Here is a 23,439-nt window from a genome sequence, read left to right as displayed (position 1 = left end):
CCATGCTAACAGGCTGGGGGACAGGAATTTGCTGTATTTGACAGGCTGGATGTGAGAAGGATGCAGCACTGCAAATTCGGCAGCGCAGCCTTGCCAATGTGTCTAGACAGCCCATCTCTATGGGGGAAGAGAAAAGCTTATTTCTTGGAGCTGCTCCAGTGAGACCAGACCACTTCTGGGCTCCTTCATCCGTGGAGACTTTCCATCCAGGCTTGGGGCTTGTGCTGAGCTGGCTCAGCCTGGTGCCTGGTGATGCACATGAGCTGATTTGGGTGAGCTGTGCTACCTTTTGCTGGTCTTGAGACACTCCTGGGTAGGTGAGGATTTAGCTGGTCTGGCAGTGGGTGTGATTCATTAGCTAGAGCCCTTTAAAAGGCTTAAATTGTGTTAAATTTTGCTAGGGCAGCAGCAGCTGTCTGCTAACCCTGCACCAGAGCAAAAGCAGTGTTTTTTTGGCTGAGATATCTCACATTTCTGCACAGGTCCCCTAAATTGTCCAATCCTCCAGGTTAGAGTGTCTAATATTTCATGCAGATTAAGGGCAGGAATAAACAGATACCCTATAATATATTCATCACCTGGAGGCAAAAATTATTACTCCATGTTAAGGATTGTCATTCCCAGCATATCCCTTGTGTGCCTCAATTCACAGGATCTCTCATAATCATTATTTTGCCTCCTCTGCTGGGAGTTGTGCTTTTCAAACTGCGGTGAACTCTGGAAAGACAGGGCTTTCCATTCTTCAGCTTTCTGATTTCAGATTTCTGGATGATTGTTCCACTCTGGCAAGGAACCATTCAAAATACATTCCAAAATATTCATCATTCCAGCAGGCTAAGAAACATAAGATGTAGCAATTTATTAGCTAATGTGAAATGCATTCGCCGTCCAGAAGAGGCAGAGGATGGAGTGGGGGGTCTGAGCCTGGTTTTCCTTTGTGTCCTGCAGAGCTGGGGTGTGGAGCATCCTGGAGCCCATCCTCTGTCCCATCTGCCTTCCTGTTTTGTTGGATGTCCAACAAAAATCTCCCAGCCACCAGCAGCAGCCTCCTTGTCCATTCTCCTTAGAAGAGCATGTTTTCACTGTGGACCTGGGAAGAAGAAATTTGTTCTGAAATGGCTCTACATGCTCTGATCCCTCCTGCAGCTGCTGTTAAGGTCCTTCATCCCTCACCCAAGGAGTGTGCTCCTGGTCAGGATGCTCAGCCCTTGCAAAAGGCAGGTGGGCTGGATGCTGAGAGCCAGGCTCAAGTTCTGTTATTTCTGGACCTCGGATGCCATCGTTTTTCCAGTTGCGATCAGGAGGGACCCATAAAATCCATTAGCGGTAAAAAAAATGGATTTCTAAGTGAAGCTTTGCAGCAACTCCAGTCCAGTTTGCTCGGGAAGGGGTGGTGGTGGTCCAATTTCCTTGAAACCCATTTGTTCTTGGATGGTAGTGAAAGGGGAGCTCAGCCTTTGGAGACTGGTGGCCGTGTTCTCGCCGCCGTTCGCGCCGCCCCTGCTCCTGGCACAGCCGTTCTGTGCCATGCAGTTTGCACTCCTGGATGTTCCAGGAATACACAGATGAAATATCCATTGGGAGCAGTGTTCCTGCCTACCAGAGCAGCCAGCTGGCGTGTGCATCCCCCTGGTCATCGTCAGTCTGTTTGTGTAGGTCCCAAAAAAACCCCATCCGAGTGAATTTCCAGATCCAGTCTGGAAATGGCACTTCTCAGCAGCACACTGGGGGCCTGGACGAGCAGAGACGCTCATGGAGCCACTCAGCTTGAGTCAGTCTTTCCCCCTGAGAGGAGCTTGCTAGGGAGTGTTTGCAGACTTTTGGAAATGAGCCGGCTGAAATGCCAAGTGCCTCATCTCCAAGGGATATGTGGACAGGAAAAAAATCCCCCCCCCAAGCAGCTCTTTTCTGTCTTCACAAAAACCCTTTCTTTTTTCTTCCCCCATCCTCCTTTTTATTTTTGCACTAGTCAGCTTGTTGCAAAAATAGCTGATTTTCCTTAGTTGAAAACTTTTCTAGCTGAAGTTCACGAGGATTTTTTTGCCACTATCTCTAAATGTGAGAATAAATTTATTAAAAGCAGTGTTGTCCAGAGTTCAGGTGCCAGGTTTTCACTTCATGGCTTCCACCTGTTCATGATTCACGGCAAGCTATAGGTCTGGGGGGTCACTTTTGTACATAAAGAGAAGGGGACACTAGGAAAATCCAACAGGGAGTGGGTGGAAATAATCCTGTGTGCCTTTTGCATAATGTGTAACCCCATGGAGCTCACTCCAGGGGGATATGAGTGTGGAAAATTAGTAACTTCTTTGTCCTAATTGCAGTGGTGCTTGTTGCCCCTGTCTTTGAGGCAGCTTGTGGGGTGTATCCAGGTGGATGTGGATATTGGCCTTCCCGACTCCTCAGTCTGCTCCTGCATGGAAAGGGTTAATTGTGTGGCCCAGTTGAGAGCAGTGGTGGCTCTGGAGGACACTCTGATGTGCTAGTTTGGAGCAACCACATGTGCATGAAAGGGAGCAGTGTCTCACAGCTTGGCTTTTTGAGTCTGTGGAGAAGGGAAGGGAAAGGGTGTTCAGCAAGAGAGGAGAAATTTTTATTAAGGGGTTTTTTTTTTTCTGGAATGAGCTGGGGCAGGGAGGGGATCGAGAACGTGGAGAGGCGTCTTTGGGAGTGAGAAGATACGGATGGAGCAGGGCGGAGGTTGGGAGGTTTGATCTGTGCTGAATCTGTGCCATTCCTAAGATGGAACATCGGGACACAGGAAGGGGAGCTGATGGGAAGAGGTGTTGGAAGCCAAACCCCTGACCTTGCAAGGCCGTGAGTTCACACACGTTCAAGCACTGATCCAGATCTGAAACTAACGCCTCAGGTTTGAGCTTTTCTACTTTTCAGGGTCAGTGCTGCTTTAGTGTGTAGATCTGGTCTTCATATAGGGGATGGTGAGCTCTGCGCACAGAGCAGGGAGGCAAAACAATTCCTGCTCTAGCTGGGCACCAAGGACAAATGATCCAAATCTCAGGCCCAAGAGCACAAACAATGTGGGTGAAGAGAGAAAAGCAAAAAAGTTGGGACTTCATGGGCTGGAGCTGGAACTGGACAATTAACTCCAATATGCAAATGGAGCAGAACTTATAAAAGTGAGGGACCCTGTGAGCAGTCGTGCATTTTGTGACCATTTTGGGTGTAGTCCTGGCTGGGCTCTTGTGCTGCCCAAGGTGGATCCATTGAGGGCTCCTAATAAATCCCTACTTTATTATTTAACTCTTTCTAGCCTCTATTGTAGGTCAACCTTGACAAGACATCAAAACCAGGAGTGAGAGAGGGGCTGTGGAGGCTGAGAGGCTCTCGGGAAGCTCTGGAGGTGCCACTGGCACCGTGGCAGCTCAGGGACGTTGGGGTGTGACACTTTGGGGTGTGATGGTAGGGTTTGGCTGGCACAGCCCTGTGAGGGCATTTCTGCTCCTGTGCCATGGCTCCAATCTCTGCATTTCTGCTCCTGTGCCATGGCTCTGCACCGTGGGGCTGATCTGGGGGGGACATGGAGGAGCTCAGCCCCCTTGGATCCCCCGGTGAATCCACACTGCTGGAGCTCTGCCACGGCCTGGTGGTTTGGTCTCTTTGTCACTTACAAAGTGCAGCCTCACAGAACATGATTTGCCTCTGGCAGGCTTTAAAATGTATGTGTTTGCTTTTGATTATGTCTGTTGTTTTTTTGGGGTTTGGGGTTTTTTTTTTTTCCCTAAATTAATTTTCCAAGGATCAATGCGGTAATGCATATAAAAATTACAATATGTAAAACAAAGTATAAAAGCATACAAGGAATTCCAAACACATAACATACTGTGCCTTGGAGCTTATGAGATCCATACAGTGCTTATTGTATTATGGGAACACTCTGACCCCAAGACCCATCAGAAAGGCTTGTTAGAAGAGCAGGACTAAGCCGTGTGCCTTATGAGCTGTAGGATGCCCAGAAGGAAAACTCCAGTGAATATAAAAGCAGAACTGTTGCAGCAGAGCTCAGACTGGTCTGTGGGATGCAGGGGGACTTTCCATGGCTTTGTACCAATTTCTGGAGGAGGATGTAAACTTCTGCCCCCACAAATGTTGTTCTCCCAATAATTAACACTGAATGTTAAGTCTTTCCAGCGAGACTCTCCGGAATTCCACGGGATCATGATTACTCTTTTTTTTTTTATCCCCAAATATAATTTCTTCTGTCAGCTCCAGCAAGTGGAAACATTGAAATGGTTAGAGAGGGCTCACATCTTAGCTGCTGTAACTGCCCATGTGCTCTACAGGTTGCCACCAGATGAGAGACAGAGCACCAGAGCTGAAACCACCCTGAAAAGGAGTTCTGGCTTACATAAAATAGGATAGAGCTCTTGGCTTCTTGTGCTGCCCTGTCTGTGGGTCAGGAGCAGGGCAGCTTGGGGTTTTGATGGGACCCTATCCCTGCAGACCAGAACACAGGGAAAGCCTCTGCACTCAAGCCCCCAGTGCCTGGTAAGTTTGGGTGAAGATTGTTTGCATGCTGGAAACTCTTCTCAGAAGCTTGGAGGCCTCTCTAGACTCTCCACCTGGAAAGTGACAACCCCAAGACCTCATTCCAGGGGCCAAGAGTCACTGACTGTGCTGTGCCTCACATCCCACCTGGGAATGTCTCCTTTGGCCACAGTGCAGGTGGGAGCTCCCTCTGCTCCTGAGGGAGGACAGCCAGGGTTTCATCCTCCCATTGGTGAGGCTGTGGCTGTGCAGGACCTCAGCAGCTCCTGGCAGGCAGAGCCAAATTCAATAAGGTGATGCCTTGAGAGGCTACCTGGAACAGAGGCTAGATAGTGTTAAAGGAATAAAGCAGAGATTTATTAAATTATTTATTCCTTTATCAAAGGAATAAAGTAGGTATTTATTAAAGTAGGTATTTATTGTCCTATTCCAAAGGAGACAGGGCTCTCCCTGCTATCCCAGCCGTTCACAGCTCTGTAATGATCTGTAATTGTTTGTGTGCAGGCAGCTAAAAATCACCCTGATAGGTCCCACACTGCAGACCCTTTGGAGAGGAAGTGCTGTAGCCCCACGGGTAACACTGAAAATTTCCATGTTTTTCTGTTTAACATTAAAACTCAGATTTAGTATGAAAAATTCGGTGTCGCCTTTCTGAAGCTTCATGCTCATGCACAGAACAACTTCTTATTTATGTGCAAAACTTGAACCTGACTGCGAGATAATCACAAGAGATGGCTCTTAAAGGAAATAGAGCATCTGTTTCTTTGTTACTTTTTTTTCTGTGTTCCTGATGCTCTCAACAAGACTGGAACTTTGGATACTTCAATTTTCTGTGTAATTGAAATAATTTAAACATTGAGATAGTGCAGAAATAAAAACCAGTAGAGGTGAGAAGAAAAGCTCAGCTGGTGTTGTGTAATGAGAAGAAAATGATAGCTCAAAAATCTCTATAGTCTGACCTGTACTCAGAATAAAAACTTGCTGTTATCACTGTCTTACAGCTGAGCTCGCTATCGCTGCTGTAGTGAAGTACATGACTTAACAGGCATCTCCTACCTTAACATATTTACTTTTATTTGTTACCTTCATTCCATATTGCCTACATTTGTGATGGCTGCTGTGGGATCCCTACACCTTCTTTTTGTAGCATTTGTGTGCCCTGAAGTTAAACCTTGTTTAACTTACTCGGAAATAATTCTCTTGCGCTCAGAAATCCGCACGAGCTGGAGTTCATTCTCTCCGGGGAGATTTTAGAAAGGAAGATACTTCAGGCAGCTCTGGGCATGAAATCTTATCCATTTATGGCCCCCTGCCCCTCTTCTGGCCCTGCTCACATCTGGCAAAGACAATGGATGCTGCTGGTGGACAAGGAGCCCCCGGGATGAGCGGGGTGGAAAATCAGTGAACTTTGCCTCAAATCAGCGAGGCAGGGCTCTGTCACACTGTGGGTTCTTCGTGTCCCCATTGCTCTGCTTGGAGCCTTGGTTTTGCTTTGATTAAACATATCTGGGTCTTGGTTTTGAGTTTTTTATGATGCCAGTTGACAAAGCTGCCCTGCACGCAAAGCGTTGCAGTGTTTTTAGAGGGATGTCACGAATCGAAAGCAAAGCAGAGCGTGAGTTAAAGTGGACTGGGACTGTGTGATAGGCTAAAAACTGGATGGCTGATGCTGGGGAGAGAAGCCTACCCAGAGCTGGGGGAACACCCAGAAATATTTATATTCAAGCTTCATGAAATTTAAGTTTAAACCAGATAAAAAGCCCTGTTCCTTTCCCTTCTATTCTCCCTTTTCCTTTCTTTCTCCACCAATCTGAATAAAACTTTCACTTGCTTGCAGTATTTTTTTATATTTTAAGAGTTTTGAATTGTTGCCTTTTAAATTTATAGTTTATTATTTTTTTCACTGTGAAATCATTTGTCTTGCTTGTCCTTAAATCTGTGTTCAAACGTTAACTTCTTATTTTGAAGGGTGTGATCAGAGTGTGATTCTTTATTTTCTTCCAGGAATCCTTTCTCAGTTTACAGTTTCTGTAGCTGATGTGACAAATCTTTGCTGCCTTACCATACATTATACTGTGGTTAAGTGTCTCTGTCGCTCCCTTAATTAAATCCAATGGTTTACTTTCGATTCGGATCCAATTAATGAACTATAATAGCTGGTTCTGGACTTAATAGAACTGGTCAAAACTTTTCCAAACTGCCCACACAATGTAAATCCCATCTGGAAATGAGCTTTTGTTCTGACCTGGAATGAATGCAAGTATGCACAAGCATTCCTGCAAACTGGAAATCTAAAATATGTTGTGGTTGTAAGTATTGATGAAAAAATACCAATCTTGAAACTCCTACGTAGGCATTTAGTTTTCAACTCTGATTTTTTTTAAATTTAATTTAATTTTTGTGGGTTTTTTTGGTTTTAGGGGGTTTTTTGGGTGGTTTTTTTTTTTTTTTCAATGTGGCATCCCAAGAGGAGCTGCCTGGTGGTGCCCCAGCAATAGTTACAGGCACTGGGACAGATACTGTGAGGTGAGGAGAAGAGATTGGAGTGTGTGCAAGTGTGGATCTGCCTCGCTGCAAGAGGAAAAAAGAACAGGATGTTTCCTGCTGAATCATTTAGGAGCACTTGAAAATGCTTTGGTGCACTTGTGTATGACACCAGGACCTGCATGTTATTTGGAAATGTAGAAATAGCACAGGAAAAGGCAAATGTGGAAACAGGAAACGTAGTCCCAGCGTGGAAGGTTGGGATTTGGCAATGGAATTCCCAGATTTTCCAGCACTGGGTTCCTGAGAGGAGAACACACGTTTCAGTCTTTCTGTGAGGCACATTTGCAAGCTGCTCAGCTTTTGAGAACTCTGCATGTAATAAAATTTTTCTGCTTAAAAGAACATTGACAAAAGACTTCTGACCTACCTAAAAAATCTTTAGAGCTGTTTCCCTCTCCTCTCCGTTTCTGCTGACCCCAGTCACTCATGCTGTCAGCATTGTTTAGGAATACCCTTTTCCAGGAATACCATTTTTCAGGAATACCATTTTCTAGTGTTCAGGGTTGTTTCCTGATGAAGAAATAATGGCAGAGTAGAAGAAACACCCTGCTGATGTGCTGGAGGCAGCCGGGGAGCGCTGAGAGCAAGGTGACATTTGCAGGCAGGCTGGGTTTAGGTGTGTGCAGTCCCTCCTTAGCAGCACAGGGCAAGACACAAGGACTGACCAACCCCATGCTGCTCTGGATTAATATCCTGTTGGGTTTTTTTTTTCCCCTGCTACCCAAATCCCCAAATCACTCCTGTAGAGGTTTGGATTTTGTGCTGTTCCAGAGGTGCAGTGATGGGAGATCCCAAAATTCCAGAGCTGCCTGTCACAGGTCGTGCTTTGCCGTCACCTCTGTCCTGAAAAAAGGGGGTGACTGACATCCCTGCTCCGTGGCAGCCTAGACTGGGGGTGCTTTAGCCAGCAGTGACCCAGCCATGAGTCACCCAGCACGGACACTTTCTGTCCTGGCTATTTTTGGGCTCGGTAATTACGAGGTGAGCCGTGAATCACCGGCGGCGTCTCGCTTTACGCCGGGAGGAAACCAGGCAAATTGTGCTAACGTGCTTGGCAGGGGGAATTAATTCTTGTTCTCTGGTGTTTTACAGACTTTGGCCCTTCTTCTTGCTCCCCAGAGGGATGTGCTCACCCCTCCTCATGCGTAGCTGTCACGCAGGGCCAAGCAAGGGCTGAACTCGTGTTCCGTGCAGCCGCGTGTTTTCTTCTGGGCAGAAATGATGCTTCAGAGGCCTGGATGGGATTCTGAAAGGATCCCAAAGGCTTTTATTGATTTGTTCATATGCTCTGCATAGGCAGGGTTTAGGTTAGAGAATAGCATGAAGTGGGTAACTCCAAAGGAGGCCGTGTTGTCTTTGGCCTCTCCAGCAGCTGGCCTTGTGGTGTTTGTGGCATTTGGAGGGACGTTTGTGCCCTGAGGCTCTGTTTGCTGTGTTGTGTGGTGCACAGCAGCACAGCAGAGCCAGGGGGAAATAGCTGACCCCTTTTGAGAAGGGTTTGGTGATGAGTCAAGAGAGGGACATGCAGGGCTTTTCTCCTTCTTTATAAGGGATGGAGCTTGTGATGGCGTTAAACCCCCAGCAAGGAGAAACGTGCGCAGGGCGTTCTGCACAAGCAGCACTTCAATCCCATCCCTCTGAGCTGATAGATTCACCTGTAGCCCTGCTTTAATTCCTTCATACCTTTGTTTTCCTTGCACATTCCTGCCTCTGCCAGTCCCTTCCCAGCTCAGCTTTACGACTCAGCAGTCCTGTTAAAAACTGATCTCCAAACGCTTCCTCTTGGATATGGGAAAACCAAGGGTGTGTTTTTGCACCCAGGAATCCCCAGGCTGGAAAGGAGCCTTCTGGGGATCATCAGGCTGTTGGAGGAGGATTAGGGATGGAGGCACTGTAAACCTGAAAGAATTTGAAAGCCATGCTTTAATTTAAGAGGAATGTCCTTTTGTTCTCAAATGGATGGGCCTTGCTCCAAAGGTGTTCAGGTGCAGTAACTGGTACCAGATGGGCTGTGGAAAGCAACACAAACAGGTGGTGAGGACAGCAACTGCAGACTTTAATTTCCCTGTCAGCCTCTCCCTGTGCCTTACATACCCCCTGGAGAAGAGAGGGATAAGGGGAGCTGTCATCATTGTCCATGGCAAAAGGAGTGACTGTTGAGGGGGTGTTCTTCTGTACATAGCACTCTCAGTGGTGACACTGTCACCTGCACCAAGGTGTGCAGGGATGAACTTAGAATATGATTCCCTAGCTTGTGCATTTTTATGGATTATGGGATCAATACACTTTAATGCTGACATGAGTATTGGCTCAGGTCCCCCCAGGGTAACGTGGATTTTTGGTGGCACCCCACACATACTGGCGTGATCCAGTATGTTGATTAATTTCTGAGTAAATGCAAACCTGGTACAAAACAATAAGTGCTCTTATGGGTGGTTGTTCATCACCTTGCTGGGCTCAGCAAGGCAAGGAGGATGCTGCAGAGGGCACAGCTGCTCCTCACTAGCAGCATCCAAGAGTGTGCTCTTATCCCAGAGAGCTGTTACGTCCCAGTCAGAGCACTCCTTGGAAATCTGAAGCAGAGAGAACAGGGCTTTGTGATTCTTTGCCATCAGAAAAGATTTCTGGGATTGTGAGGAATGGGGAGAAGCATTTTGGGCTTTTTTTGCTGCTTTTTAGAGATAAGGAAGCTGAGAGCTGGGGTAGCTTAAGAGATCTGGCACAAGTCTTACACAGTGGAATTGAAAAATGAATGCTTGAGATTGGTGTGCTTTCAACCTCCTCTTCACGTGGGGAGTAACCCAGCATGGTTAATGTATTAAAATTGTGCAAGCCCCTTCCTAAGCCCTTTCCCTCTTGAAACCATTGAGATTGTTCACCCCTCAATGGTGGCTGTGGGCTCTTGGCTTTCTCACTTTTCCCATCCCCAATTGTGTCTCCTAGATGATCAGCTGAACTCAGAAGAGAAGAAGAAAAGAAAGCAGAGGAGGAACAGGACTACCTTCAACAGCAGCCAGCTGCAGGCACTAGAGAGGGTCTTTGAGAGGACTCACTACCCCGATGCCTTCGTACGGGAGGACCTTGCACGCAGAGTCAACCTCACTGAGGCCAGAGTTCAGGTAATCCCATGACTGAGGTGATTCCCACCTCACCTAGGGGATCATTGGGTCGCTCCAGCAAGGCAGCAGAAATCCTTGGGGTCTGTCTGTGTGGCACACCAGGGTCACCAAGCTCCTGGCTCCACCGTGCCTTGAGGGAGACTGCCAGGCCTGACCTGCCCCTCCATTCACCACCTGCCCCACCAGTTGTGTCCATAGGGCCAAGCTGTTGGATGCTCAGGCTGCTGATGTTACCTTGAGCTCTCAGCTTGCAGGCCTGCACCTTCTGCAGGTGACAGCAGACCGTGGATCACGGTGTGTTGGACAGCATTGCCAGGCCTTGCTGCCATCTCTTGTATTTGTGGGGTTCCCAGAGGAAGGGACGAATGATGAACCTGACTCCATGTTCTTAGAAGGCTAATTTATTATTTTAAGATATAATATATACATATACTTGTATATATAATATATATAATATATATTATATATTTTTATATATAATATATCCATCATATCATATCTATATGTTATTTATTATATTAAAGAATTCTATACCAAAACTATACTAAACTATACTAAAGAATACAGAAAGGATACTTACAGAAGGCTAAAAGATTCTAAAATAGACTTGTGACTCTTTCCAGAGCCCCAACACAGCTTGATCATAATTGGCCAACAAGTCAAAACAATTCACTTGAAACCGATCAAATACGCACCTGTTGGACAAACAATCTCCAACCACATTCCAAAGCAGCAAAACACAGGAGAAGCAAATCAGATAATTATTGTTTTCCTTTTTCTCTGAGGCTTCTCAGCTTCCCAGGAGAGAAATCCTGAGCATCCTGGATTTTTCCAGAAAAGATGACTGCCACAGCCATCTGCACGGGACACAGCCATGTCCCTCAGCCAGCCCCTCACCTGAGGGCTTGATCAGAGCAGGCACCAGGATTATCCCATCCTTAGGGCTCCCAGGGGCAGCCTGGGATGCAGCCAGCTTTGGGGATGGGGATGGGATCCCATGGGGATGGGGATGGGATCGCATGGGGACGTGGCCAGTGGCAGAGCAGATGTGACGGTCGCTGTCCCTGCGTGTCCCCCTGCAGGTGTGGTTCCAGAACAGGAGAGCCAAGTTCCGCCGGAACGAGCGCGCCATGCTGGCCAGCAAGAACGCCTCGCTGCTCAAATCCTACTCCGGGGACGTGGCGGCCGTGGAGCAGCCCATCGTACCCCGGCCCGCCCCCAGGGCCACCGACTACCTGTCCTGGGGCACCGCCTCGCCCTACAGGTGAGGGAGGGACACAGGGAGCCAGGGAGGGACTGACACACTGACTGACTGACTGGCTGATCCCACTGCACCACCCCAAAAGCACCCTCAGACAGCTCTGATGCATCCACACCTGGAGGATACAGCAGCCTGACCACCCACTGCTTCTCCTCACCTGCTCCCACTCCATCTTGTTGGATTTGGGCTGCCCCAGACGTAGGAAGGGATGATGAATCTGATGTAGGAAGGAATGATGAATCTGATGTAGGAAGGAATGATGAATCTGACTCCATGTTCTCAGAAGGCTAATTTATTATTTTATGATACTATAATATATTAAAGAATACTGAACTATACTAAAGAATACAGAAAGGATACTTACAGGAGGCTAAAAGATAATAATAAAACTCGTGACTCTCTCCAGAACCCTGACACAGCTTGGCACTGATTATCCAATAAGTCAAAATAATTCAATGCAGAAACCAATGAAACAATCACCTGTGGGTAAACAATCCCCAAACACAATCCAAAGCAGCAAAACACAGGAGAAGCAAATTAGATAATTATTGTTTTCCTTTTCTCTGAGGCTTCTAAGCTTCCCAGGAGAAAATTCCCGGGCAAAGGGATTTTTCAGAAAATATGAATGTGACACCATCCCTGTGTGGTCCCAGCTCGGTGTTGTTGTGTTTTTCTGGCAGCTTCTGGGGGACTCTCTCTGCAATTCAGGGAGTTTCTAGAGAGGCTCAGGTAGAAATGCATGGAAACAGGAGGTTTTCTCCAGTGCATTGGGTTTACAGCAAGGAGGAAACCTTTCCATGGGACACAGATCCAGGAGAGGGGGCTCAGAGCACTTGGGGAGGCTCAGCCAGCGCACAGTGGCCAGAAGAGGGAGTTCTGTGGCTGTCCCTCTGCTGGGGATGGCAGCAAGGCTGGGAGCTCACTCCATCCCTGTGGAGCTCTCAGCACAGGGCTGCTGAGCAGATCTTTTATTCCCTGAGCACAGGGGGGTGTGTGTGTGTGAGCACTGCACTGTGGTCACCCTGCAGGAAGGGCCAGGTGACAGACTGGAGCTCAGTGTCCACCCCCTGTGCTCAGTGCTGCTCAAGGGATGGCAGGAAGGGAGCAGGGATGTGGCCAGGCCAGCCTCAGAGGGTCTGGGATGTCTGTGCCATCACAGTGCTGCCTGTCCTCTCCATGCATGCCATTGCTGGCTCTGCAGGAGCTGGGTGGGGACACGAGCTCCACAGGGTGTGTTGGTTTGTGGGGAGCCAGCTGCCTCACAGGCAGTTAAAAAGGAGCTTGGAGGGTGTTTTTTAGCACAGTGGCTTCATTGTTGGTCAGGCCCATGAAGCCTTTGGCTGGATTTCTTCCTGTTCATCTGGCCTGGTCACTACCAGCTTCCCCCTGCCCTCCAGGAGCCACACCATGCTCAGGACCTCTCTTGCTGGGTCACCTTGACCCTCTTTTTGCTCCAAGCATTGTTTGCACAGCAAGAGCTGCAAACGCATGGTCTGGTCTTCCTGCTTACTGCTTCAGGTCTGGGGGGTCCTCCTCATCCACTCTTTATGTCCAGAAGAACAAGTCATAGACCCACCCACTGCAGATACGGGAAAGGATGCTTTTGGTGGCCACCAGCTGCATCTTAGAAATGGCCCCTATCCTTTGGATTTTTTTTCTGTTGACTGCTGCCTGTCAAAATCCCTCTTTTATGGATTAAGGCTTTCTCCCTGTGCAGTGCTCCTTGCTGTAGCATTCTGGGGAGGTGAGATCAGGGAAGGGAAGGGAGTGAGTTCCTTCCCCAGCCCAGTGGGACTGCACTGGTCACAGCACCAGATCCCTACTCAGTGCTCATGGCTTATTTCCACCTCTCACACTTCTAAAAAGAGATCCTCCCTCCTGAGATGATGTTTACACAGGGGGCTTCATGATCACTGCTAGGAGAACATGAACTAGGAGATAATTCATAATCACTGCTAGGAGAACATCAACTAGGAGATTCTAATCACTGCTAGGAGAACATCAACTAGGAGATTCTAATCACTGCTAGGAGAACATCAACTAGGAGATTCATGATCACTGCTAGTAGAACATCAACTAGGAGATCCATGATCACTGCTGGGAGAACATCAACTAGGAGATTCATAATCACTGCTAGGAGAACATGAACTAGGAGATCCATAATCACTGCTGGGAGAACATGAACTAGGAGATTCATAAACACTTCTAGTAGAACATCAACTAGGAGATCCATAATCACTGCTAGGAGAACATGAACTAGGAGATCCATAATCACTGCTAGGAGAACATCAACTAGGAGATCCATAATCACTGCTAGGAGAAACTCCCAAGGGCACCTGGGAAGGGCTGTCTGAGGTCACCTGCAGCACCTGGGATGTGCTAATGAGAACAGGGGAGAAGGGACAGCCTTGGGGATGGTTTTCCAGTCTTAGGGATGGTTTTCCAGCCTCAGGAATGGTTTTCCAGCCCCTCAGCTCCAGACTGTGCCTGTCCAGGATGCAGACACACCTTGCCCTTGTCTTGTCTGCAGCCAAGATATTTCAGCAAAGGCATTTATTTGCAGCTGAGCAGCTGCTGTCCACACTCTGGGGTGCACAGCACCCTCAGACACTCCGTGCTCCCCTGGGTTTCTGATCCTTCTGCTCCTCTTCTGGCAATCACACTCATCTGGAAGGGTCTCAGCCTCATTAAAGCTTTGCAGTAAGGCCATTCAGATATTCAAACAGTGAAACCCTGCAGCCATGTGGAGTGTTTGCATGGCCCCTGCCCCCTGCCCATCTTCCCAGCAGGGCTGGAGCAGCCCCTGATTAGCAGCCACTCCTGGGGAGCGCCCAGAGCAGCGTGGCCAGGGCTGGTTTCCCTCTCAGATCTGGGAAAAGTTTTCAGTCCCTGTGTTTATTCTCCAAATACACTCAGCCACAGGTCAACCAAAGCTATTTGCAGATCTCTGTCACACAGACAGCCAAGTAGATACTACGCTTTTTTTTTTTTTTTTTTTGAAGTTGAGAAATGTTTTACTTAGGCGTTTTTCAGCCTGGGTTCCTAAGAAAACAGGACTGGCAGCCCACACTTCCCACTCCAGCAACCTTTGGCTCCATGGGCCACTGAAAACCTTGTTTGAAAGAAGGATTTTAGTCCTCAGAAACATGATGCTCCTCTATGTTTCATGAAACCAGGCAGCTGAGTGGAGGAAGGAGAATTTTCTCTGCCTGAATGGGGTGGAGGGAGCGGGCAGCAGGGTGACTTCAACCCTTGTTAGGCCCTGGAGAGTCTCTGGAGCAACCCTCAGGCTGTTCTGGTGTTTGACACAGCCTTCTTGTGCACTGCTCCTGCTGCAATAACCTGATGGAAGGAAGCACTTCTGGAGATTTTTGGTTTAGCAGGGATTTCACGTGGCAGCTGTAAGTGAAACCATCCTCACACCTCTGGGGAGCTCCCAGAGCCTCCCTGGAGTTTCAGCTTCAGGCCAGCAACCTGGTTTAGAATGGGGACAGTTTCCCTGACTGAAAACTCCTATTTTATCCAGTTTGGAGTACCCTTGAAGGTCTCCAAATTTCTTCCAGCTCAAAAACATGGGAGAGATGTGTGACTGTGTTCACAAGGGTTCTTGGATTGGGGAAGAGATGAGGATCTGACTCCATGTTTCAGAAGGCTTGATTTATTATTTTATGGTATATATTACATTAAAACTATACTAAGAGAATAGAAGAAAGGATTTCATCAGAAGGCTGGCTAAGGATAGAATAGGAAGGAATGATAACAAAGCTGACTGTGATTGGCCATTAATTACAAACATCCAACATGGGCCAATCACTGATGCACCTGTTGCATTCCACAGCAGCAGATAACCATTGTTTACACTTTGTTCCTGAGGCCTCCCAGCTTCTCAGGAGCAAAAATCCTAAGGAAAGGATTTTTCATAAAAGATGTCTGTGACAGAGATGCACCCTGTGGAATCAGATGGGCATGGGGGATTAACTGGAGACCTTGTGGAGCTTTGCACCCTCCTGCAGGCAGCACTTGGGGGTGAGGAGAGAACCAGCCCGGCCATGGAGAGGGAATGAGGGGGTGCAGCTGGCTCAGAAGAGCTCCAGAAACAACACATCCACATGTTCTGGGTGCTGGTGAAATGCAGATATTCCCTGCTGTGGATCTCCTGCAGACTGAGGGTTCACACAGCACCGGGTGGCAGATAAACTCCTGGCAGATAACCTCCCAGAAGGTCAGAAATACTCCTGAAATACTCCAGAAATGCTTTCTGACCTTCTGGCAGGTCAGAAATACCAGCAGCACCTCGGGGTGAGCAGGCACAGCTCCAGGCTGGGTCTGTGCAGCAGTGCCTGCAGGGAGATTTGCTGTTTGCATTTCCAGTTGTGGAGATCGGTGCTGGAACGATTTTAAAAAATTAAAATAAAATAAAATAAAATAAAATAAAATAAAATAAAATAAAATAAAATAAAATAAAATAAAATAAAATAAAATAAAATGAAAGCAGATAAAGGAAAAGACAAAAAGGCAAAAAATGCCAGCCCATCTTGGCGTTTTGGTGTGTGGATGGAGCAGAGCATTTCCCAGAGGCTCAGCTGTGACCAGCAGGGCAGGCAGGTGGGAAAGGTCAGCACCAGAGCTGAGCTGGCCTCCAGCAGAGCATTTGGGGGTTCCTCCTGAGCACTCTGTGTTAAATGGGCGCCTCCACTTCATGTGGTGCTTCTCAGCTGGCTGTGATCTGTGGGCCATGCAAAGGAAATGCAGCAGGTCAAGCACTGTGCTGGGTTTTGGGGAGTTGGCAGGGGGAGCTGCTTTTCACAGAAACCCAAGGGACACATGCATTGAACAAGTTTTCCAGTGGTCTGGAAAGCAGCTTTGCAGATTTTTTGGTAGGATAAGAAAGGAGTTGGAGATCTTTGTTCAGGCTCTGCTGTCAGAAGTGATGTTTTTCATGAATAAAGTCGCAGTTTGAAGGGGAGACAAAGTGGTTTATGTTTTGGGTTTCTTCCTTCAGCCTTCAGGACATGCTCTTTATAATCAGCTGAAGTTTTGAGGGGGGGGGGGGAAATGTGGAAATTTTCATTCCAAAAGGCTGAAACAAGAAAACATCTCAATTGTTGAAAGGGGTTTTTCCCAGAGTGTTGCTTTAATGTAACATGTGTTTCAGAAGTGACGTGATTTCACAGGCTGTAAAACCAGCAATTGGTCTCATCTAACAGACACTGCTTCCACTGGGAATACTTTTAAGGACAATGGTCTAACTGGCAGGCTGACCTCATTGCAAACCTTTTTTTTTGGGTTAGAAAATAGGAAGTGGAAATTTTTCCCGTTGAGCTCTGGTGCTGGGTGAGTGAAGAGCAGCGGAAAGATTTGCTCAATAAGGGGGAGTGGCAATTCCCTGCTGACACCACAGCAGGATTACATCCCACAGGTATGGAAAAAACCCCAGAATTTAGGCTCTGCTGTGGTTTGGAGGCCACGTCTGACGTGATGTTTCTCTTTCCATCCCTCAGTGCCATGGCCACCTACTCTGCCACGTGTACCAACGCCAGCCCAGCACAGGGCATGAACATGGCCAACAGTATTGCCAACCTGAGACTGAAGGCAAAGGAATATAGTTTACAGAGGAATCAGGTGCCCACAGTCAATTAACAGCTGGGGGCAGCTGCCTTGCAGAAGGAGAAGACACAGCAGCGCCCGTCCTGCTTTGCAGCTTGTCTGTGCTGAAAGAAAAAATAAAAGGAAAAGAGAACAACAACAAGAAGAAGAAAACACCATCAAGATAAAAGAGAAAAAAAAGAAAAAATATAAAACGAAGGAAAAAAAAGCCAACCCTCACCCAGAACTGAACACGGGGAGCAAACAGAACCTGTGAGTGCTCAGGTTCCTCCTTCCTTTTGGGATAATGCCACCGTTTTTTATTTTCTTGTTATCGTCGGGTTTATTGCTTCTGCTCAATATACTGCGAGCTTCTTCAGTAAAGGACAGTCTCACCCTTGCTGGTTTCCATTTTTGTGAGGGACTGCACAAAGAAACCTCTGCCAGTCTCAGCCCACGGAGCAGTCCCAGCCCCAGCACGCTGAGGTCCAAAGCTTGCTCATCTCCCCGCTGCCCCAGCTCACCCTAGAAGAAGAATTTGTTTGGTCACCGATTCCCACCCCACCCTGATCCCTCCAGTCCCTTGTGCCACAGAGGCAGCACGTTCCTCTCAGCCTGCCAGAAGCCCATTTGGTGCAGCAGGGTGGATTCCTGCTGGCTGAGTTGCCTGGAAAACCTCCCTGGGCTCTGCAGGGCTCCATTGTTTGGTTGAGTATTCCCTGCACTGCTGCCTCAAAAAGCCAAAGAAGAGAGCAAAGCCAACATGGGGGGTGTGTGAGCAGGGGGATCTCTCTGTAGTGCCAAGATCAGGACTGTCAGGACACTCCTTCCTATGCCTTACAGTTTGTGCCACAGGGAAAGGCATTGTCCAGATGCATTTGTTTTATATATACTGTATATATTTATATATATAAGATAATACATGCAAGCTTGGTTGGTGTTTTTTATTAAACGAAATAAAACCCGTTGAAAACGTTCAGGATGTTTGTGCTGCGTCCAGGTGGAGCTGTGCATTGAAATTCCAGCTACAGCCTCTCTCAGCCTTGGCAGAGCTCTTCCCTGGGCAGCTCTGGGAAAGGCAGCTCGTGAGAGTTTCCCTGAGGAGCCCCAAAGGAGAGGTGCTGGAGGGAAGCCACACTCCCTTTTTGCAGGTTTTCCCCGTGGGCAGCTGCACAGAGCACAGCAAGGCTCTCCCCTGCTGGTTCATGTGGCTTTTTGGATATCCCAGGGAAATCCCTCTGGGCACAAGGGATGTCTCAGTAGGGAGCATCCCACCAAAGATCCCTAAACATGCTCAGTAAGGCTTGTCCCATCACCTTAACCATTCCCCCTACCTGCTGTCCTCCCTCTGGGCTCTGGAGGCCTAATTAGCACCTAATTAATTTATCTCCATGAAGAGCAGAGGAGATGCAGCCCAAAAGGGTTTTCTTTCATGTGATGGTGTTCACAGGGGTTCTTGGATTGGGGAAGATGTGAGGATCTGACTCCATGTTTCAGAAGGCTTGATTTATTATTTTATGATATATATTACATTAAAACTATACTATAAAAAGAATAGAAGAAAAGGTTTCTCATCAGAAGTCTAGCTAAGAATAGAAAATAAAGAAATGATAACAAAGGCTTGTGGCTCAGACAGAGAGTCCAAGCCAGCTGACTGTGATGGGCCATTAATTACAGACAAACCAACATGAGGCCAATCACAGATGCACCTGTTGCATTCCACAGCAGCAGATAATCAATGTTTACATTTTGTTCCTGAGGCCTCCCAGCTTCTCAGGAGGAAAAATCCTAAGGAAAGGATTTTTAATGAAGAGATGTCTGCAACACTTCCACACAAACATCCTGAGGAAATCAGGATCTTCCTCATTGCTGGGATGCTGTCTCTCATGTCTGGGGGAGGAAGAGGGGTTGATTTGTGACAAACAGCACTTGTGCCCAAGCTGAGATGGGCAAGGCCATGGCACAGCCCACTGAAGGCAGCAGAGCTGCTCCATGGCCCAGGCTGGACCATCAGGGAAGGAGGATGGAGCTCAGCCATGAGAAATACCAGAGAGGCTTGGCTCTCCAGCCTGGTGCTTGCTGCAGACGCCCTGGGCATGTGGGGATGTCTGACAGTGGGCTCTGATAGTCTACAACAGCATGTTGCAGGAAATGAGGAATTAATCTCTTTAAGGTGTAGGTGAAAATTAAACTGGCAGAGGATGAATGGAAATCCAGCCAAAATATTTGAGCTAGCACGAGGGAAAAAGCCCCAAATCCAAACTGGAGTGAGTTTTGCCTGTGATTGTGTGCATTGCTGCTGGATTTTTTTTTTTTTCCTCCCTGTGTGGGTATTTTTGAGGAAAAAAAACCCTAATTTTGATCAGGACAAAAAGCTGAAAGTCACAGGCAGAACCAGGAAAAGGGAGGCTGGTGACCTCAGCCAAAAGACAGCAACTCCTCATCCATCGAGCCAAAGTGAAATTTGAGAATTGCCTGTGTCTAATCTGTATTTTATTAAACAATGTAAATATATGTGCAAATCAAGGACCTTATCCTCCAAGAGCGGAGTTCTCCAGGGTTTCAGCAGATTTCCAGTTGCAGCTCTGGGAAGTTGCCATGGTTACCATGGTTCTCATTAGGTTTGGGTACCATTCAGGGCAGAAAATGTGTCTGAAGGCATTTTCCTCTTGCCTGTTTTCTCAGGCTCCCCCTCTCCCAGCAGACAAACAGGTGACTGGTTCCCTCCAAGTGGGAATTTTGTGCATGGCAGGGATGGTTGGTTGGTGAATCCATGGGATTTCCAGATGGGAGCATATCCTGTAAATTATCTCTTGCTTTGTGATGTAAAATGTACAGTGTTTGCCCTAGAGTAGAAATCATAATTTTCAATAAAAAGGGGGAAGAGACTCCTCCAGCCTTTCTGTGAGCTGCCACATCTGTGCCATGTGTGGGTGTCCTGCAGCCTTGGCTGGGAATCTCTGGAGCCCTTGAGGGGGGATCAGGAGCCCGTGGAGCTGGGCTGGGGGTTCAGCAGCAGTGCAGGGCAGGAAACATCCACAAAGCCTTCTCCTGGAAGAGATGGAGTTCAGGAGGGATGGAGACACAGCCATGGCTTTGTGCCAGCTCCCTGCACCCCACAGGGCTGGTGGGGCTGAATATGGGGCAGAAAGGGAGCAGGGAAGGGAGGGAGGGAGGGATGGAGATCCCCCTGTGGGTCCTGGGCATGGCTGACCAGCGGGGACGGAGGGAGAGCAAGAAATGAAGATAAAATAAAGGTTTGAGTCCCATCCCTGTGCAGGAGTGAGCAGAGCTGGGCTCAGCAGCGAGATCCCTCCTCACAGCAAGGCAGGGGGGCAGAGGGAGCTCAGAGGGTCATCAGGGCTCATTAGTGTGAAAGCAGGGTGGGAGTGGGGCTGGGTTTGTCTCCTGAAGATGAGGAGCTGGGCTGGGCTCTCTGTTGGGAGCTGCAGCTGGCTGGGGGGAGATGCTGGGGGGCTTCTGCAGCTTCCCCTCTTGCTCACTGAATGATGGATTCAGGTTGGAGGCAGCTGTTGGGAAGCTGTGTCTGGCTTGGCATCCTATTTCCCTGCTGATCTGCCTTCTGAGCCTCCCTGGGCAGGTAAATTTCAGCAGAGCAATCCCCAGAGTTAAGGGGAGATGGGTATCTCTGCAAGGCCCTCAGCACTCAGCCCAGCTTGCATTCCTTGGAAAGCTGATTATTCCCTCCTTTGAAGCTGAAATAATAATAATATCACCCTCTTGCTCATTATTTCTTTTTGCCAAAAGAAGTAGGCTTGTAAATAGCATCACTTCCCAGTTGATTTAGAGACTGGAGTGGTTTGGGGAGAGTTGAAACAAGGCTGGGTGCCCATGCCTATTAAGAACTTATTTTTGTTGGGCACAGGAGCACAATTTCAACCAACTGTGCCCTGCACACTGTGGTGCTCCCATCATGGACCTGGGTCCTGCTTCAGAGCAAAATCTCACCTCCTGCTCAGGAGGAGCATCTCATCTCCCTCAGGGGCAGCAAAGTGTCCCCATGGCTGAGGGTTTGTGTCACAGACATCTTTTATGGAAAATCCTTTCCTTAGGATTTTTTCCTCCTGAGAAGCTGGGAGGCCTCAGGAACAAAGTGTAAACAATGATTATCTGCTGTGGAATGCAACAGGTGCATCTGTGATTGGTCTCATGTGGTTGTTTCTAATTAATGGCCAATCACAGCTGGCTCGGACAGACAGCTGAGCTACAAACCTTTGTTATCATTCTTTGTTTTTCTATTCTTAGCCAGCCTTCTGATGAAATCCTTTTCTTCTATTCCTTTAGTATAGTTTTAATGTAATATACATCATAAAATGTGAGCACCATCACAGGGAAGGGTTCCTCCCCTGGGACAGGGAGCAGATCCCATTCCCACATCTTCCCCTGTCCCTGTGGGATGGCAAAGCTCTCTTCAGTGTCCTGGCTTCCATTCCTTACAGCAGCACAGATCCACCAAAATCCCACACCTGGCAAGGCTGGGAGGCCTCAGGTTGGTCTAAGAGCTCCCAACCTGCAAACCCAACAGCACCAAACAGGCAGGAATGACATTTAAGTGCAAAGCTGGTTGAAATTGTGTTCTCTTGTGTCCAACAAAAACAAGTTCTTAATTGGCTGCTGCCTTCACCTCTGGCCTCTCGTGACCCTGCGTTGGAAGGATTCTCCCATTCACCTCTGGAAATCTCCTTGGGCGTCAGCATTCCATCAGTGAAACCCCACCTTGACAGATGGTTTGCAGAGGGAATGGGAAAAAAGGGAGAAAAAAAAAGGGGGGGGGGATATGGGGGAAAAAAAGGAGAAAAAAAAAAAACGGAAAAAAGCGGGGGGAAGGGAAAAAAGGGGGAAAAAGGGAAAAAGGGGGGGGGAAGGGGGAAAAGGGAAAAAAAAGGGGGGAAAAGGAAAAAGGGGAACAAAGGAAAAAAAGGAAAAAAGGAAAAAAAAAGAAAGAAAAGGGGGGGAAAGGGAAAAAGGGGGAAAAAGAAAAAAAAAGGGGGGGAAAGGGAAAAAAAGGAAAAAAAGAAAGAAAAAGGGGGAGAAGGGGATAAAAAAGGGAAAAAAGGGGGGAAAAAAGGAAAAAGGGGGGGGAAAGAGGGGAAAAATGGAAAAAGGGAAAAAAGATAAAAAGGGAAAAAGAAGAAAGATAAAAGGGAAAAAAGGGGAAAAAAGGGGGGAAAAGGAAAAAGGGGAAAAAGGGGGCGGAAAGGAAAAAAAGGAAAAAAGAGAAAAAGGGGAAAAAAAAGAAAGAAAAAGGGGGGAAAGGGGGAAAAAGAAAAAAGGAAAAAAAGGAAAAAGGGGAAAAAAGGAAAAAAGAAAGAAAAAGGGAAAAAAGGAAAAAGAGGAAAAAAGGAAATAAAGGAAAAAAAGGAAAAAGAGGGAAAAAGGAAATAAAGGGAAAAAAGGGGGGGAAAAGGAAAAAAAGGAAAAAAAGAAAGAAAAGGGGAAAAAAGGGGGGGGGGAAGGGGGAAAAAAGGGGGAGGGGGAGGAAAAAAAGAAAAGGAAGTATCATGCATCACCAAAAGAAGCAGTTGGCACATTCACCATGGTTCCTGTGCTTTTGGGCAGCCCATCCTCCTGAGGTTCTGCCCTTCCCACGCTGAGTTTCAGCCTGGACAGCACTGGGAGGTCATCATGAAAGATGGTCATCAGAAAGAGCCGTGGGCACGGAGCAGGGACGCGGCTGTGCTTGGGATTGCCAAGCTGTGTTGTCCATGCACTCCATTCCCGAGAAGATCCATCCCCTGGGCACTCACAGGAGACACCAGCACTGCCCCACAAGAGAGAAACCAGCCCAGGTCCTGCCCAGCTCAGGAGCCCTCCCTGGGGGTGCAGACATCACTGAAATACATCAATTTTCTTGGGGTGTTTTTGTTCCAAAAGCTCAACGTGCTCCACTTCAGCAAGGCTTCCAAATCTCCAGTGTCAGCTCTTCTATGCCATGCCTGTGCATATCCGCATTTTCCTTGCAGTATTTTTAGAGATTTCCCCTCCCCAGCCTGATCTGGGACGAAGTCAAATATGTAAATCTTGGAAGCTGCCACAGGAAAGGAAACTCCGTTTTTCAACCAGCCTCAGATACAGCCTTCAGCCACGGCCACAAATCACCTGCCAGCCTGGGGAGCTGTGCCAAGCCCTCAGATCAGGGCTCCAAACGTGGTGCAGGAGGTGTTGGGGAGGTGCTGCTGTCCCACCCTGCAAGGATGGGCTGGATGTTCCCACGGGATGCTGGTGGGAGGCAGCAGAGAAGGGGGCAATGGCAGAGCTCCAGGTGTCCCATCCAGACGAGCAAAGAGCTCAGCTCTCCTCCCAGACACCCCCTGAGGGTGCTGGAGCTCCAGGACTCGCATCCCTTTGCTAGGGCAAGGGAGGAGCTGATGGGGAAAGGGTTCAGCTCCCGGGTCTGGA

The 23,439-nt window shown here is 48.0% G+C and overlaps 1 protein-coding gene across 2 annotated transcripts in view; it reads left to right on the top strand.

The window, feature by feature from the left end:
- The window catches only part of PRRX1 (paired related homeobox 1), a 38,481-nt gene extending 20,710 nt beyond the window's left edge, over positions 1-17,771 (top strand). Inside the window, exons 2-4 of one of the 2 annotated variants that reach the window (XM_058030006.1) lie at positions 9,997-10,172; positions 11,255-11,436; positions 16,935-17,771. In XM_058030006.1, coding sequence (XP_057885989.1) covers positions 9,997-10,172; positions 11,255-11,436; positions 16,935-17,073 — 497 coding nt within the window. In that variant the 3' untranslated portion in view covers positions 17,074-17,771. Of the gene's footprint in view, positions 1-9,996; positions 10,173-11,254; positions 11,437-13,301; positions 13,321-16,934 lie in introns of those variants that run through there. The other variant, XM_058030007.1, reaches the window with a different exon arrangement.
- The last annotated feature ends 5,668 nt before the right edge of the window (positions 17,772-23,439 follow it).

The sequence above is a fragment of the Melospiza georgiana genome, chromosome 9 (assembly GCF_028018845.1).
Source record: "Melospiza georgiana isolate bMelGeo1 chromosome 9, bMelGeo1.pri, whole genome shotgun sequence".
Taxonomy (NCBI): Eukaryota; Metazoa; Chordata; class Aves; order Passeriformes; family Passerellidae; genus Melospiza; species Melospiza georgiana.
This window is presented reverse-complemented; position numbering and strand designations above follow the sequence as displayed.